The sequence below is a fragment of the Ictidomys tridecemlineatus genome, chromosome 3 (genome assembly GCF_052094955.1).
Source record: "Ictidomys tridecemlineatus isolate mIctTri1 chromosome 3, mIctTri1.hap1, whole genome shotgun sequence".
Classification (NCBI taxonomy): domain Eukaryota; kingdom Metazoa; phylum Chordata; class Mammalia; order Rodentia; family Sciuridae; genus Ictidomys; species Ictidomys tridecemlineatus.
Genome location: NC_135479.1, coordinates 195,880,962 through 195,899,391, shown reverse-complemented (window position 1 = coordinate 195,899,391; position 18,430 = coordinate 195,880,962). Strand labels below are relative to the sequence as shown.

General features: G+C 28.5%; 1 protein-coding gene across 2 annotated transcripts in view; it reads right to left on the bottom strand.

Annotated features, from left to right (window-relative positions):
• Ncam2 (neural cell adhesion molecule 2) overlaps positions 1-18,430 on the bottom strand; it is a 477,943-nt gene that overhangs the window by 32,810 nt on the left and 426,703 nt on the right. The window contains exons 15-16 of one of the 2 annotated variants that reach the window (XM_078044488.1): positions 13,490-13,670; positions 1,694-7,269 (exon numbers count right to left, since the gene is read on the bottom strand). In XM_078044488.1, the coding sequence (XP_077900614.1) occupies positions 7,163-7,269; positions 13,490-13,670 (288 nt within the window). In that variant the 3' untranslated portion in view covers positions 1,694-7,162. Of the gene's footprint in view, positions 1-1,693; positions 7,270-13,489; positions 13,671-18,430 lie in introns of those variants that run through there. The other variant, XM_078044487.1, reaches the window with a different exon arrangement.

Genomic DNA, 18,430 nt, shown 5'->3' with positions numbered 1-18,430 from the left:
TCCACAGATATAGTGTATATTTGTTCACAGTGATTATGGGAAATGAATGTATATAATTGTTTAAGTCAAAAAGATAACATTTATCTAATAGAAACAAATTGATTATACATGGTTTTTCCTCCGACACATAATGTTTTCCACAGGCCAATTAAGAAAATAGCAAAGAAACAAGGTAAAGGCACAAGACCATATAATTTATAGACTAGAGATATACATATGCCAAGTTTAAATTATTTAATCTGATAAATATATGAGGAAGATATCCCAAGTTATTTAACTATGTCAGTGTCAGTGACTTGTTATTTGACTTCTCTTATTTTCAGGTTTTGATTTAATAGAGTTTATAAAAATAATACTTCTATCTTTCCACAAATCTCCTCTGAGTTTCTTCACATACAGCTCAAAATAACAGTTATAACAATTTAATGAAGGAATAAAATGCTTAACAGTTATTCCCATTTGATATTGCTTTGTAATGCACCATCAGTAAAAATAAAAGTAATAAGAAAGAAAAACAACTGTTTTTCTCTAGGTGCAGTAAACTTTGATCAGTATTCAAAAGTATACATATTAATATCAAATACAGGTTGTACATTAAAATTTCAGTATGAAATGCATACAAATATTTTTAAACAAGTCGTAGATAGATGATACATGATAGATAGACTGGAGTGGGCTGTTTTGGAATAAGAGATGAAGCATTTTTTAGAAGTCACTTCTAGAAAAATTCAAATCATGCAAACAAACATTTCCTCTTGTAATTTTTGCACTAATTTGTCAATCTTTGTCTAGCAATGAAACAATTGATTGTGTCTGCATGTGATTATAAATTAGTTTTCAATTCATGCCTGATTTTTTCACTATTAAAAGTATTTGAAGAATTTCTGTAGTGAAAAGTAACAATTAGTATCTAGATCAGTACTCTTAAGAAAATGTTGGAAATGGGTTCAAATGATACATCTGTAACATGTAAACTGCTCATCTTTCTATGCCTTGCCATTCTCCTCTCAAACATGAGAGAAATACTACTTCCAATAGATCTTATGAAGAATGAATGATATATTTCATTTAAGGCATTTCCAGTGTAGGATATAGTTGCTGTTCAAAATACAAACTGCTCATAATTTTATAATTCTTATTATATTTCAGACTTCCAAAGCCATTATTTTTGTTTCATACTTTAGCAGTAGATGAGTAGAGAATCTTAGTGACTTTTACAACTATATTATCATGCTGTCCAAAGTAAAAGAAATTATCATGCATGAACCAAAGTAATAGGAGAAAAATCACTTTAGGCATTTATGTCTGGTTTTATGAACTTTTGCCAACAATGAGTATTACTCAACAATCTTTACATTACTGCATTTATTCACCATGTTCATGTGCTTTATTAAAATGCTATCTGATTATTTTTGCCTTCCAGTGTGATTACATTTTTTGAAGATAACCTATAACCAGGATCCTATAAACAACACTGGATATGTTTCTAAACTTTTTAAAGAGATGATAATTATAAAGTCAGAGGGCATATTTGTTGTCTAAAATTTGAAATCATTCAATGAGTATATGTTTATTACTATTTCCTGGCTATGTAAATATTTGTTGAGCTGTTGATTTTTATCAAGTTAGAAATGAAAACACACAAGGACAAAAAAGGTTGTACCAGTAATAAAGAAAACACATATAACAAAGCTTTTCCTCAGTTTTCTTTATTACAATATGGAGACACAGAGGTACAGAAAATAAAATGACATTTAATATACTATGAAACACATGCAAAGGATTACACATAGTGCTGGATATTATGTTGGGGGTTTTAAATAAGGATGATACTGAGGACAGTACACTTATAACATGTACATTTTTTTTCAAAATAATTTGTGATGAAAACAAATGCAGTTAAAGTGATCAAAAATAGTCATTTTAAACAGAAGTGTTATACATAAAATCAACATAAGATATGATAAAAAACTTCTTAAAATAAGATTATGAATTGTGTATGTTATTTCAAACAGTAGTTTTCAATGTATTACTTTTAGAGAAAAAAAAAGACCAAGAATTATTTCATAGCAGCTACTTAATACATACATGAAATGAAAGTGAACTCATTAAAGTGATGCTGTTTTATATTATGCAATTTCTGCAATGTGTAACATTATAATTTATTACCTAAATGGGATAATAAAGATTAAGTGAACTTAATTTGAGCATATACAGTTTTTTCAGAAAGTTAGCAATATACCTAGATTTGTTACAACCAACATAAAATTAATTCACACTTAAAATGAAATTAATTCTATTTGAATAAATATATATTTACAAAGTAGATAAAAAGTCTATCAACAAAGGACATCAGATATAGTTTGTATTGTCTCAGATATACCAAAAGAACATGAAAAGCATGCACTTTTTATTTTCTTGGATAATGGCACTTTGTAATTAGTAAATTGGCGTCATAAAACAATTCTGCTTTATTGGGAGCATTTTAGTGACAGAAAGTTTTGACTTAAAAATTAGTTAAAAGCCAGGGGACATGGAGACTTACAACATTGCTACCATCATCATCAGGTTCATAGTCTTAGACAAAATGACAAAACTAAAAGAATTTGGAAAATAAAGTAACAAAGTCAAACACATTTACTGTAATTTCAGAGCGATTAAATTAGATTTAAACTAAATGTATGATTCCTTAGATAAAATTCAGATTATTGATGTGTTCATCAAGGTTTTAAATAATATAGACTAAGCAAAGAGCATACCATAACTTTGTATTTAAGAACTTAAAAAAATATCTTTGTATTTAAAAAATTAAAAATGTGAACTCCAGAAAACTCTAATTTTGATGGTAATTTGAAGCAGAATTTATTAACATGTTAGAAAGATTATTTTTCCTTAGTTAACTTCAATAATTTAAATAGTAATGTTTTATGAAAATTCAGATTAACTATAAAGTATTAATACTTAAGTAGCTTGTCTATGACAATAGATTTGGAACTGGACTTGTAACCAATTTCAATTAATTTTGTAATCATTGCAAGAGTTACTTGTATAGCATTTATATATTCATTTACTTGAAATATGTAAAGTTGAGCTACTTGCAAAATATATTAGACTTGTTGAAGATTTTATAACATATTTCTGTACCATTATTGGGCTAAGACTTTAAATTTTACCAATGATTAATAGAAAAAAATAATTGTAAAACTAAATCTTATTTATTCCTGGTCAGAAAAGAGAAACAGATACAGAGAATGACAGGAAAGGGAGAGAGGAAATAGAGAAATAGAAAAAAATAGAAAAGAAAAAAAAATTAAAAAGAAGGCTCACTTTATTAGGACTAATTTAAAGATTGTTTAAAGGATGTTATATTATACCTAATAAATATGAACCCCATAATAAAACACACAAAATCTGACCATTATTTCCTTTATCATCCTGTGTCTTTATTCATTCAGGGAAATTATATTATAAGATATCAAATGGTAATATTTAATCTAAGTAATGTCATAGTTGATTTATTTCAAATTAATAATGCTACTGATAGTATAACTGAAACTACCAATTTTGATTGTTTCAAATTTTTTGTAAAAAAATTTCAAAATGTTACAACAATCTTAAATTATCAGAAATATTATTAATTTACTACAAAGTGAAAGTATTACCACGCATAATATTGGCTGTTATTTTTCAAAACTAGACCCAAACATATTGATTATATTGATGTCATAAATTTCTGTCTCAAATTGCTAAAATATTTGTTAATTAAAATGTTATTTTCTGTTCTTAAGTAAGTGTATTATATTAATAATTAGAATACTTTTAATTGATCTAATTGTGTTCATCAATATTCAAAATTATGTGGCTAAATTCTTTCATGCACAATATATCTTGCTGAATAGAAAATAAGCAAAGATCTGATTATACATAATTGGAACTAGCTGGAATTTTTCTTAAGTTTTAATTTAAGGCAAACATAAAAAATGGGTATTCTTATATGAAATACATTTGAATTAAATGATTATATTTTTTCCAATTAAATCAAACAATATACCTTGTATACTATTATGCATACTATTAACTTTAATTACTAATTTAAGAAGAAATTGTGAATATTTTAAAAGTCTAATTTATATTAAAAAATGTTTTGTACATTTTGTTATATCTATATATAAAATTGAAATATGCACATATGAAAAGGTAATCCAATGTTCAATACATTTATGTATATTTAAATTCTTTAAATATTTGAGATATGTTAGGATAAGTGAGAATAAAAGGAAAGAAATTAATAAATGGATTAAGCCATTGGATATTTCAACCTTTTTCATGTCTACCAGTAACAATATATGTGCATCTACATGATGTTTTTGAAAAGACTCTGAATACATAAAATTATACTTACTCCTAATGACCAATAGTATGAGGATAGAAAGTATTGAAACTGGCAGTTTATTTGAGGTCTTTTCACATAAGAAAAAATTGCATAAGGAAGAAAAATATACAGCTACCTCATGGACATATTGTGTTAGCACTATTGAAGCATCATGGTGAATATTTGCACCTTATAATGATCTGATAAATAACTTTAGTTTTGATAGGGAATGAGGAACCATTAAGATAGATAGAGTAAAGGAGAGTATAGGAAAAGTTTGGGAGTCAAAAAAAGGAGATATTCTGAAATATGTAAAATAGATATCCTGATATTCCACATACTAATAATAGCAATTATTATTATCTCATTGAAAAGTAAATTAGTTTAGCTCTATAACTAGTATATATGATAAGAGAAATGATTTAAAATATTTTAACATTGGAAGATATGATAAAACATCATTAGACATAGATACATATTTCTGATTACATATAATTAACTCTATACTTACCTTAATACACTAGTTCATATTTATACAAATTAAGACACTAAATTGTATTCAAGAATCCATTGAATGGAAAAACATCATTGGTTTAAACTATAGATATACTTAAAATAATTTTTAATTTTTATGTATTGTTTATGAATAATCACATTAATCCAGTCAGATACTTATAAAATAAACTGTCAAATTTCATGGTTGCATTAAGGAAAGGTAAAGTCCATGTAATAAAAAAATTATTCAGAAATGCTTATATTATTAATAGCTTGAAATAATCATACAACTTATAATTTCTAAGGTCTCATTTATTGAAATGCAGTAAGTTCATTATTTACAGTTTTATGCTCTCTGATTTCTCATGAAAATGAAGTCAAGCACAATTCTGTTATTTTTAGATATTGGAATTTTTTTCAAGGAATTTATGCATATCTCAGTGATGAAAAATAAGCATTCACCTAGACTATACATTTCTCCAAAGGACAGATTGTTTATTTATGTCTGAATTTAAAAAGATATTCTTTGATCTTCAAAAATTCTACATGCACATACCCCTTAATAAATTATTCTAAGATGACATTTTTAAAAAATTATTTAATGTTCTTTTCCAAACTGTAAATATTACAGTGCATTTCTATGCAAATCTGACCTTGAATTTTCTTTGTGTCACCATTGGTGACCTTGATTGGCGAAATGTCAAATTTCAAAATAAATCATCTTGTCTTAAATTATTAGGTGCATATTCCATGTACTTCAAAAATAATATTTTGAGATCCTAATTCAAAATAATTTCCATGTGACTTTCTCAAGATCTTTCTCATGAAAATATTTGTAAGTTATTGAAAGTTCAAGTTAGATTATAATGAATGAGGAAAAAACTCCTGGAAGTTTTATTAAAATTCCTTTCTTTTGCAACATTTATACATATTAATAATGAACATATCTTCTATAATCTCAAATATCAGAAAATATGATGTAATTATAAGTAGTTATCTGGTCAACAAAACATAAGCTGTAGTTATTTGAAACAAAACATCCCAGAAAATGATTAGATTTCCTTTCTGAATGAATTGGAAATCCTTTGGGGCAGAAAAAAGTGCATATATATATATTTGAAAACAGGGAGAATATATTTGCATTAAAAATACTGCCCTTGATAAATGAATTTCAAGGCCAGATCCCAATCATTTAATTCATCAAGTAAGTTATGGTCTCTTTGACAAATATGTAAATCCTGTTGCTTCTAATTCTCCTAAATAAGTAGTAAAAATAATTTGCTATGATGGAGTTGCAAGTAAAAAGATAAACACTATTCTCATTTTAAAATTATGAAAACACTAAAATGAAAATCATTTTTTATAGTACTTACTTAAATTGAGTTCCACTTTAAAATTAAAATCTAGTATCACCATCTTCTTGAAAACAGTGACTGAAATATTTTTTTTTTCTCCTTGATTCTTACAAGGACACCCACTGACTCCCAGGTGTCCAGGGAAATGCAATAACTGACTGCACATGTTGTTAGAACAGAAGAACTTCATACTGGCTGAACATATAATCTGAATCCATTGAATCAAGGTCATCCTTTTAAACATATTCAAACTTAATGTATTTACTCTGGGGCAATTACAAAGAAATATTTTCACTTAATGAAAAAATTAATTGGTATTAAATTTTAAAAATAAGCCCTATTCATATTTATTCCTTCTGATATTTTATATCAATAAAGAGAAAATATTTACAAAATAACGATACATATATGATAAGATACCATGTTTATGTTTTGTATAAATGGTGGACACTATGAAATTTTGGAAATGTTCATTTAGTTAGAAGTTTACATTTAACAATAACAAACATCAATAGAAATGATTCACAATTATATCAACCAAATTATGACTTATATGATTATGGCTATGGATATTAAGTTGCATTTGCAAAATAATCAAATGAAAAAAGACTAGATACAACACATAAAGTTTAAGTTCTAAGTACAAGTGACATGATACTTAACAAGGTCAACTTTAGAAATGCATGTTTTTCCATGAAACTGGTACTAGAAGAAACAATTCTGTTTGAATTTCCTTTAGTGCTTTCTGATAAATTACCCTCACAAAATGTTGACAATTTGGGTAAGAGGAAAAGGTCTAATTGCTCCTGTGTTAACATACATGCATGATTAAGAGGAGTTTAGAAAATCTTTGATGTTTTTTTAGATTAGGCTTGTTAGTACTATTTTGTTTTTACTTTGAAGGGCACAAAAGGAGATATCATATAACATAACAACAACATTAAAATATGCAAGACAAACTTATGGCTATAATGAAAGAAAACCCAGCAGCATTCAGCTGCCATGACTGGCTTCCATTTTCACTTTTATTCGCTTCACAGCATTTATCTGCATGATGAAGATTGTGTTTGAAGGTAGAAAAAGAATAAAATAATTAAGAAAAAAAGAATAAAGTTACAAATATGAAAATAAAGGAAAAGAAAAATATGACAGTAGGAAAGAAAAAAAGAGAAAATAATTAATGCAACATTAACACACAGCCATCAACAACTACTAAGATTAAATAACTTTGATACAAGAAGAAAATGATTAAATTGTTTATAAAACGTTTCTAAATTGTTGTAACCTATTAAAAACGTAGATAGGGTCAATATCAGTAAGGTCTATTTCAGGCTATCCAGACACTAGTTCTATCATTGATTCTTTAAATGTAAACTCACATTTATAAGTTGAAAATATGAATTATAAGGGACAATTTACTAAGTTATTTCCTCTGCTCCTGGAAAATTCACAGCCCTGTCATAAGTAGGAACTAATAGATTCTGCAAGATTTGAGGTGACTTTTCTACCACAATATCTTATAATGCATATTAAATAATTTCAGTTACATTTAAATAATATATTAATTACCAAAAATATAAGTGAAAATTACCAATTCACATAATGAATATTGATTGTAAAAAAATAGAATATAGGAGAATTCATTTAATTAATCATGTGCATATTGTGAACAGATATCATTGAACCTCTTCTACAATAATTTTGAAATCAATGGCATGAAAATAATTTATAAACTTATTTTTTCACTATGTATTAAAGCAATGAAATATTATTGTGGATGTGGTATCAATTCTTGATGGACGATTCTAGAGAGTTAAAATAAATTTCTCCATGGTTAATCAGATTTTAATTTCAATATTGCTAATGTCTTTCTTTTATACTAAAATGTAAATTTCATATAAAGTTCTGAGTTATTCACTCATGAAAGATTAGTGTTGTTTTGAAATAGTGAAGGTCACCAAAATTATTTTACTTTATAGTTCATTAGAAGTACAACTAAAAAGTCCATTAGAATACCAATTATCAATATTTGTTAGCAATTGACTTCTTAGTGGTAATTCATGTAATTTATTTTTTAGCTTGTCAATTTTGAAGAACTAGTATATATTTATCACATGTCTCCAGATGATAGAATTATTTTACCAACAGAAATCGATAATGTATGAACTGAACTGTCCCCAAATTATATGAATAGTCTAAATTATACATCTTTTCAGTAACAGCAAGAGTAGAAGGAAGCAGTTACTAAAAGGTACTAAGGGCTTTCCTTGGTTAAATACAAACAATATCAAACATTGTAATCCAATAGAAATGATGGGACTTTATTTCAAAATAAATTTATCTCTGAGAATTCCTTAAAGTATTAAATTAAGTCCAAGCTAGCAATTTAATAGAACTTTTAGTCATTAAAATTGTAAAACTAATAAATAGATGCCATTTTGTCAATGTCTGGTTTCACAGATAAATTTGCAATCATTTGTCTAATAATTTGCCATCTCAGTATTTGTAAAATACAATAAAATAGTTATGCTATGTGAATTTTACAAAAGACAACATAATTGATTTTACATGCTCTATTTCTATGTTAATGAAGACACATATTTCAAAATATATACATATTAAATAAGAAGTAAAAATGTAAATATATTTAAAATGATAAAATAATTTTAAAATTCAAAGTAAAGACAAAGGGAAAATGTAACCATTAATATGTACACATGGATAAAAACATTTTTAATAGAATGTATAATTTATAAGTGAATGTGAGAAGACCTAAAAAAAATGGTACTTTAATCCAACAAATTAATGTATTCTAGATTCAGCCTATTGTTTAAAAGAAGTTAAATATGTGTAAACGCATATAACTAATGGCTTTTTAAATTTAGGATATGCATAAAACTCATTTGGATGGTATAAAATGCATGTTATATAAAAACAAATTAAAATCAAACTAACTTTTATTTTTTCCAATTTAAATGAAAAGATAGAAGATCTGCTGTTTACCATAGATAACTAATTTAAGATAGGAGTTTAACACATATTTTATTTAAAAATGGAAAAACACAAACCACATGCCTATCAGAGTAGCTTTAATTAAAACATATGGAGATCATTTTTCATCTTATACAAATATATAATGTTAACTCTATAGTATTCTGTTGATTTAAGGGCTCCAACTTCCCTATCATGGACTCAACAGTTGCCTCAAGGAAACTACACCTAAATTGAACAATTCTGCATCTATTAGGACATATCTTGGATGTCTTGTAGTGAGGCCTTTACAACCAGTGGATTCAGTTAGTAAATTCAATAATATTTTTGCATTATTATAAATAAAGTATTTTATTTTCCCCTTTTCCAATAGGTTGTAGAGAGGTTTTGTCATGGCATGGTTTAGAGAGGATAGATTCCATCTGTTAGCTTCTAGGATTTCTTTATCTATGTGCATGTGTGACTTCCCTTGACTACGTGAATGATTTCATCAGACATGAACCACACTCTGTCATCAGCCTTTCTAATGCTGGCTCTTTTGTTTTCTGCTGCTCATCTTCAACTTCTTAAAAGCATCAAGTAAACAAGGTATCTAAATCTCTTAATCTCACATCCATCCTCAACTTACTACTTTCTCACTAAATCTCTTTAGCAAAGCTGCATGCAGCAATGAAACTTCATATCTCTTTGGTTGAGATCCTGTGAGCAGCATTTGACATATGACAATATTTTTGTGTGTGTCTTGAGAAAAAATTATTCCCTGCTTCACATCCAAGACACTATACTCTTTTTTTTTTACCCCAATAACTCTATAACATTTTAGTATCTTTAGCAGTGGAGTATTTTCATCTTCCAGTATGACAGTTCCTTGGGACTTAGTTCTTGACCTTCTACGTAAGTCACTCAGAAGCACTCCTTGAATATCTATACTGTACCAGTCACCCTCTTGTGTTGAGAAAATATCAATGAGTGAATAGACAGCAATCCTTCTTCAGAGCTTAGGCTCTGTTTGTTGAGTGGGTTTATCTTCACCCAGGTTTCATACACCTTTCACTTGGTAAGACTCACAGCCTCACACTGTGTGTCCAAGACAGCTATCTTCTCTATACCCGACACCTCAAACCAATTATTTTACGTTTCAAAGTTAATACTAAACTGGTCTTATGGTTGGTCCTCATTCAAGATTGTTCCTCCTATCCAGTTCTTCACTTAAGGAATGACATCAACAGAATTTCAGTTGCTGAAGCAAGAAAACTTAAAATCATCATTATCCAATCTATTAAGGAGGCAGTGTTAGTCTTCCTCTATAATGTGTCTGAAATGTATTCACCTTTCTTTAAGCATTCCTGTTCCTCCATCACTTGCATTTACTCATATGAATAAGAGTACTTTATAATGCCTACCAATTTACATAACTTCACTACTTAAAATTACTTAGGATTTGTATTATACTTATTTACACGAATTTTAGAAGTCCTTGTATTCATTTGAAATGTAGATCTCTTTTCAATAACGAAACTCCACATTCTTTCTCAAATATACTTTTTCTAATTGTTGAAGGAGATCAAGTATTTTCTTGATCATAGATTTCTTCATATACCATACATCCTCTGAAAGGTTCATTCTTATGTTTCATTTAGGGAAAAAAAAAAGACTTTTTTGAGGAGACAACCCTGCTTAATCCTAACTCTATCACAAAATTCAATACACTTGCCAAATGCTTTCATGGCAGACACTACATGGGCACATCTAATAGTTGTGAGCATTCATTGGTATTCTAAGTTCTGATGAAATATCTTTCTTCTAGTGTGTGAACATTTTGATGCCAGGAAAAAGTCGTACTCTTCTCTTAAATTAATCCTTTGTACTCATCCCAGCATTTGTCACAAAACAGGACTTCATGAACTAATTGTAATGAATAAGTGAATGGATTTTGAAAGGGCAGAGCCAGAAGTAAATAAACCATAATTATGTGCATTCTTCTCCTAGGTCTTGTCTATGAAGTCTTGCCCCACAAGATTCTCAAACTGATACAAATCATGTTTTTAAAGTTAATACATTACAATTCATCGTGGCCATTCATATGATTATATATGACATATGTATATATGTACATATGTATATGCATATATATGCAGGATCTATATCACTTATACCTGTAAGTGGCTTTTGTTTTCAATAGTGTCTTATAAAAATAGCAGGGATTCTAGGTTTGTTAACAATAAGATATCAAAAATCTGTTTTTTGTGTTTTATCTATGACTTGTTATTAAAATTTACCCTCTAGTTCATAGAATACCAATTTTCATTTACTATATAATATTGGTATATATTATGGAGTACTGTGTAATATGAGGATACATGTATACAATGTAGGATAATCTATCAGTGTAAGTAACTTTTCTATCTCCAAAACAATTAGCATTTCTTTGTGTAGGGAACATTCAAAATTCTCTGTTATAGTTCTCTATAAAATACATAATAAATTCTTATGGACTATAGTCACTCTACTGTGCTATAGAATATTAGAACTAATTTCTTCTATGTAATTGTATTTTGATATCTTATAATAAAAATTCATAATTTCCTCCAAGTATTAACTAAGTTAAACACTCAGGAGGAGGGAATACACTATTGGCAGCCTCCTTTTCATACACTGACTTTGCTTGAAAGAGACTTTATATAGAGTATCATTATTATAAACATAATGCATTTAAATTGTAGAGACAGTTATTATATTTAAAAGTCATGAAGGAAAATATGTGGATAAATGATATCACATTCAACCACTGTTATTTAGGTAGATCATATAATAAGGCCATTAAATTTGTCATAGGACCTAAAGTAGCCTTTAGCATAAACAGATCATTTAACCTCTTAAAATCTTATTTGTGAAATGAGTGTCTCTTCCTTGTCTAACTCATAAATAAGAAAGAACTGAGACAATGAATGCAGAAATCCTCTGTAAATTAAAAAGAAATTGTCATCATAATATAAGATATCTGCATTATTTCTAGAGGCCTCTCAGTTTCCAATTTCATATTAGGATTTTTAGAATTTATTAATATTAGCAATTATTTTTAAATCCACAGTGTCAATTATTTTTAAACCTTATAATCAACATTAATTATTTTTAGTCAAAATATTAATTGTATAAAACTATTTTAAATTTTATAAACCCGATGTGTGATATAACACATTTATGAAAAATGAGATTAAAGTTGATTTGAAATTAGAAAAAGAATAAATAATATGACTGTACTGACAAGTTTTACTCATATTCTATTTTCAAACAATAATGGACTAATGGTGGTACTCTATGATAATTAGACATAAACAAACCATGATTTCATGAATTAATATGCTGCTGTTATCTTTATATGTATACATAAAGGGATTAGACATACAGGCACACCCACATACACAGGCTCCATAAAATGTAATGCCATTTAAATGTGATAATTAAGAGAAAAATTTTAATGTATGGTCAATATGTCAACTAAAACTTAAATATTATTTTAAAGCAGGATATATTCTTGTAACATGACCTCCATAGTATGTAACTGAAAAGAATTTTAATATTCTTCCTGTGGACTTTGATAATAGAAATAAAATATAATATGTAAAGATGGATGTAAGCACTACTACCTATCAAAGGCAGAATCCACTACCTTCAAACTCTAGCTATATATCTTTATGTTATATTTGTGACTATTTTTGCATTGCTCTGTGACATTTAAAAATGGGAGTTCATAACCCACTTGAATCTAATGTATGAAATATGATATGTCAAGAGCTTTGTAATGTTTTAAACAACCAATTAAAAAAACATTTTATATTTCTAAAATCAACCTCATTGGACAGGAAGAGGTGAGCTCATCTTTATCTTTGGAAAAATTGAATCATAATTGGCATATCTCTCACAAGATTGAAAGAGAGGAGAGATTTTTCGTAGAAAAGCTGTTTTATTTTTTCTTTTTTTCGGTCAACAGAAATTTTTCATATTCATTTTCTTCACTCATTCTCACCCTCCACCTTCTCCCTATGCTCATTTTTCTCCTCTTCATTTAATTGCTAAATCTGTGAAACAAAATAACCAACATCCTATGACAAAAGTAATTAAAACCACGTGAATGTAATATGTCATAATAAGAATAAAAGAACATAGAATTTATATTATCATTTATAAAATCATATTTTGTTTATTGAGAAAAACCAGATGGGTAATAAAAAGATGATATCATACTTGCCTTAAGAAAAGATATGGTCTTGCTTACCTTTAATAATGTTGGGCTTTGGTGGCATGCTAAACTCATAAACTGTCGGTTCAGAATATCCTAATCTGTTGGCAGCTGTAATTTGAACTTCATATCCCATTGTCCACTGTAGGTGCTCCAAAATAATGTGATCTTTATTTCCCTGCACTTTCTTCTCTAGCCACTGGTCTTCCTTATCTTTCTGTGAAGGAAATAAAAGTATATTTTGTAAATATTAAAAAAATTGTGATTTTTTTAAACAATTAATTTTAATATGAAAAAAGTGGACACATTTCCTTATGCAGATGGATATATGAAGTTGCTATGTCAATGAAGTCGGTATTATTTTTATCACCTATCTACATAAAATGTTATGCCTATAGTACCCAAGTAATAATTTTATAATTAATGTTTGATAATTCAGTAGTTTTTCATTCATTGACATTATTTTTATTTTAAGTTTGTACATATTAGTTGAGTTTTAGTTCACTTGGATGATTATTAAGAATACTGTGAACTGGACATATGAAACAAAATATATACAAAAAATCTTATATGATCCTTAAAATATTTACTAGAGACTATTAAACTTTTGAGAGAGGAGTCTTGAAATTCAACTCTGGATATCATTATAGATTATATTACAACTGTTTTCTTTTTTTAAGAGAGAGAGAGAGAGAATTTTAATATTTATTTTTTAGTTTTCGGGGTATACAACATCTTTGTTTGTATGTGGTGCTGAAGATGGAACCCGGGCCACACTCATATCGACTGAGCCACATCCCCAGCCCACCACTGTTTTCTTTTCTTTTCTTTTTTTTTTTTAAAGAGAGAGTGAGAGAGGAGAGAGAGAGAGAGAGATTTTTTTTTTAATATTTATTTTTTAGTTCTCGGCGGACACAACATCTTTGTTGGTATGTGGTGCTGAGGATTGAACCCGGGCCGCACGCATGCCAGGTGATTGCGCTACCGCTTGAGCCACATCCCCAGCCCCACCACTGTTTTCTTAATGCTATGATATTTTATGATTCAGAATGAGACAGCTTAGAAGAAACAATTAGCATAATAAAATTAAAGAAAGTTAGTTCTATTTTTAAAGAAATGTATACATAGTTATATTTGATTCATTTTTTAAAATAAGAGTTTTAGATCATACACTATTTGAATTGCTACTTACTTTTCACACATATAAAAAACAATAACATGACTACTACAATTAACACAGAAAAACAAACTGGTATATCAATATAACTTTATCAATTAATAGAGTCATAAGAATGTGATCATTGTGATATTCCACATATTAAAGATGAAAACCAGGCAGTTTCCTTAATCTTGCCATTTTGTTCCCTTCTCATTTATAACAGAAGTGGTTTCAGTAGCTGGCTCAATCATATTTCTTCATAGAAAAATGAGGAAAACCTAATAAACTGGGTATTCTATGACTTTAAGAATCAAAACCATTAAAAATGGTAGCCAATATTAATAAATCACCTCTTTTCATAATAACTATATACCAAATCAGGCAACTGGCAATTCTCATGGCATAGTCCAATTTTTATTGGAATTTTCCATGGAATGTTCTTATTACATCAAATTCATGTAAGGTGAAACTTTGATACATTTTTATTTTCAAATTACAGCAAATTCCAAGTTAATGTTCAAATCATTTTTATACTACTACATAAAAATTGGTAAATTAGAGTGTAAATATTTAGACAGGTATTTACTAGAAAGATTGATGATCTTAAGGATTGTTTTCAGTCTAATTACAAATACTTAACAAGTTGACTCAGGTTTTTAAAATTGTAAACAATATTTTCATTTTAAATCTATCAGAGTCAGTTCTTTGGAATTTCCTCCATGTTCAACCTTTACAGTTGATGATGCCAGAACACAATAGTGAACAAGAAGTGTAAAATATACTTATCTTAGTGTTTATAAACCAACACAGAAGAAAGCTACAAATTCTCTGAATAATCAAGCAAGGGAATTCTTGACAGGGAGATGTAATAGAGTCAGGAATCAGACAGGTCTCCTAAGAACATAATGTCACTCTTACTAGAAAAATCAACCCATGTGCCATTTTCTTTTCATTTTTTCCTAATCTAATAACAAAGGTGTAAGTCCTTTATAGTGCATAAAAACAATGATTTTATATCTTATAAAGATTCATAACCACTAGGGGATATAAAAGACACTGTAGACTAATTTTTTTTCAAGTAGATTAAAAATTACTAGGGGCTACAAAGACAAGGGCCACCCAAGGCAGCAGAGCTGTTCATACCCCTGTGGCTTCGGCATTACCCCAATATTTTCTGTATATTCTTTGTAATTATAAAGCATTTTGTATAATCTGTGAGAATCTGCATAGCCAAATTTTGTTTTGGATTTAAGCGTAGATTTGGGTGAGTCAGAAAATAAATCAATAGCAGATCTTTCTTACCCAAGGCTAACATTTATTCTTCAGAGAAATGGATAGGTTTCATGTCCTTCAAATAATCCTCCAAAAATATAATTTCTGAAACTTGAGCATTTGAGATGAAACTTCTTGACAAGTACAAGACACACAGGTAGTCTCCTCTGATTTAACAGTCATTTAACTCTTAATTGTTGAAGCCCTTAACATGGTAAATTTAAATCCTCTCAATTATTTTAGACTGATGGTAAAAGGAACCAAAGGGAGTTCTAATATTTCTTCAATATAAATCAATTTCATTTCCATTGAACATTAGACAATGAGGTATTTTAATCCCTTAATTGCTATTCCTAGGGAATAGGAAAAAAAATTAAAGTGGGGTGTTACCAAATACTCCCCTAGGCATGAAAATCTCAATTAGGCATTTGTAGAGTGCCTAATTTATAGAAAATTCCCAGGGAACAATTTAAGATAACTAGTTGCAAAACGTTCCCCTAGGTAAGTTAATGAGATGATTTGCTGAATGGGGCTATTATTAATAAGCCAATTACATGTTGAAGGGCAGCTACTGAAAAAAATGGTCATTTTACTTTGATATATCTCTTATCAAGCAATCCTTTTTGTCAGAAAATAGATAGCAGGGCCATATGTGAATTGGACACTTCTTAGTAATAATTATGAAGTCATAACATCATAGAGAGAGATTTGCTATCCTCCATATAGGTAGGGGGTCAGAGGAAAGGTAGAAGGAGTCATAACATTTTTTAATTTGTAGAAGCTTCCTCATTGTGTTCATTCAGAACAAGCAGTAGTCCATTAACTTGCTTTACAGGTTTCATGGGATGTACAGCCAAACAAATCATTAATAAAAACTGAATAATTATAAAATCAGTGGACAATAAAGAAGATGAATTCATTAAAGGTAGACTGATTTTAGGTTTTTCTGACTCTTTTGATGTATGATTTCCAATTTTCTATGGACATAAAGCATTTTCTAGGTTTCTGGATTTCCTGACAGCATGGTTCGGTTGATATTTGTTTGACTTTGTAAAAGGATACAGGATTCTGCAAATTCATATTGCTATTGGGACTATAAGACAGTTGATTTAGCAATCAGGATAACTCACATATATATAAATATTTATATATACATGTATTATATATATAAGCATATATTTATATGAAAAGAAAAATATGTATGAAACATAATTTCTCATGAGAGTTGGGAACATTAGAGTTTGGACAATTTTAGCACAAACCTTTTAAATTGTTATTTATTTTTTCAGTTATGATAAGTAACTCAAATTGCCTTTGTTCCATGTCCTGAAATTTGGTAAAATTTTGAAAGATGAGTCCTATATAATATGTCTGTAAACCTTTATCACCCACTTACTACTCAAGGGAATAAAAATCTAATTTTTTTTCTGGTCATTACATTCTGTGTTCTCACATCCATTAAAAACTTGCACATAGCAAAGCATCTTCTTCACAACTGATTTTTAAACTTCTATTCTTTTTGCATTCATTATTTCTCATATTTATGAATCTATTATAAGACTATATATAATTGCATAACATGAATTGATTGATTCACTGATGCATGTGTTCCTTCTGACAACAAATACTCTATTTTATACTATCAATATAAACATGCACAAAACCATCCCCTTCTTTTACAACAAAGAACCTCCACTGAAGCACTTCATACTTTTTAATGCTCAAAGTTATTCATGTTTAAAAATATTTCAAAACTGAGGCCAATAGCTTTAAATATATTTCAATGTGCACATTAAAATATTATTAACTAAGAAGTTCACTCAACAAAAGCTCAACTTTATTATTTATCATTTTAATGCCCTTTTTAAACTTATCTCTTCTTTCTGTTCCAATTGAGATATTATACAACCTCCCAGACTCCAAATGACTTAAGAAGGTCAATTAAGACATAAAAACATATGTTATAACCATTGTTGTTGGTCCCTAAGGCACACTCCTCACAATTGATTTTAACTTACCAATTTTCCTGAGCCTTTCTCAGCTCAAGAAAACTATTTAATGTGCCCCACACTAAGTGATGGTTATGATCCCATAGCTATCATCAAATTAGAAGAAAAACTGTGAAAAACTCATGGAGTTTTAATTAATTTATTAAATTATGTGGAGTTATATTGACAGTTCAAGTACAAAATAGATGTGAATATTCTGTATTTAAAACAACTTCTGCATTTTTCTAAATACTTCATTTGGTTAATACCCTTGTCTTTACCTCCAAATACATGATTTAATCTTACTACCCTATAGTTAGAGGTGTTAATTTTCATGAAGGATCCAGAGAGACATCTCATTCAGATCTTATTATTCTAATTCTATTCTAACAAATTCTGTTGTCTTGATGTGTGAGTGAACGAACACATGTGCTCTATTTCAGGGTAACATAGGAAAACATGTGCTTCCTGATTCACAATCTACAGGAATTTACATACTATCTATCTGTATTTGTAAATGGGAAGTCCAGTGTTTTTCCCTTAACATATTAAATGCTT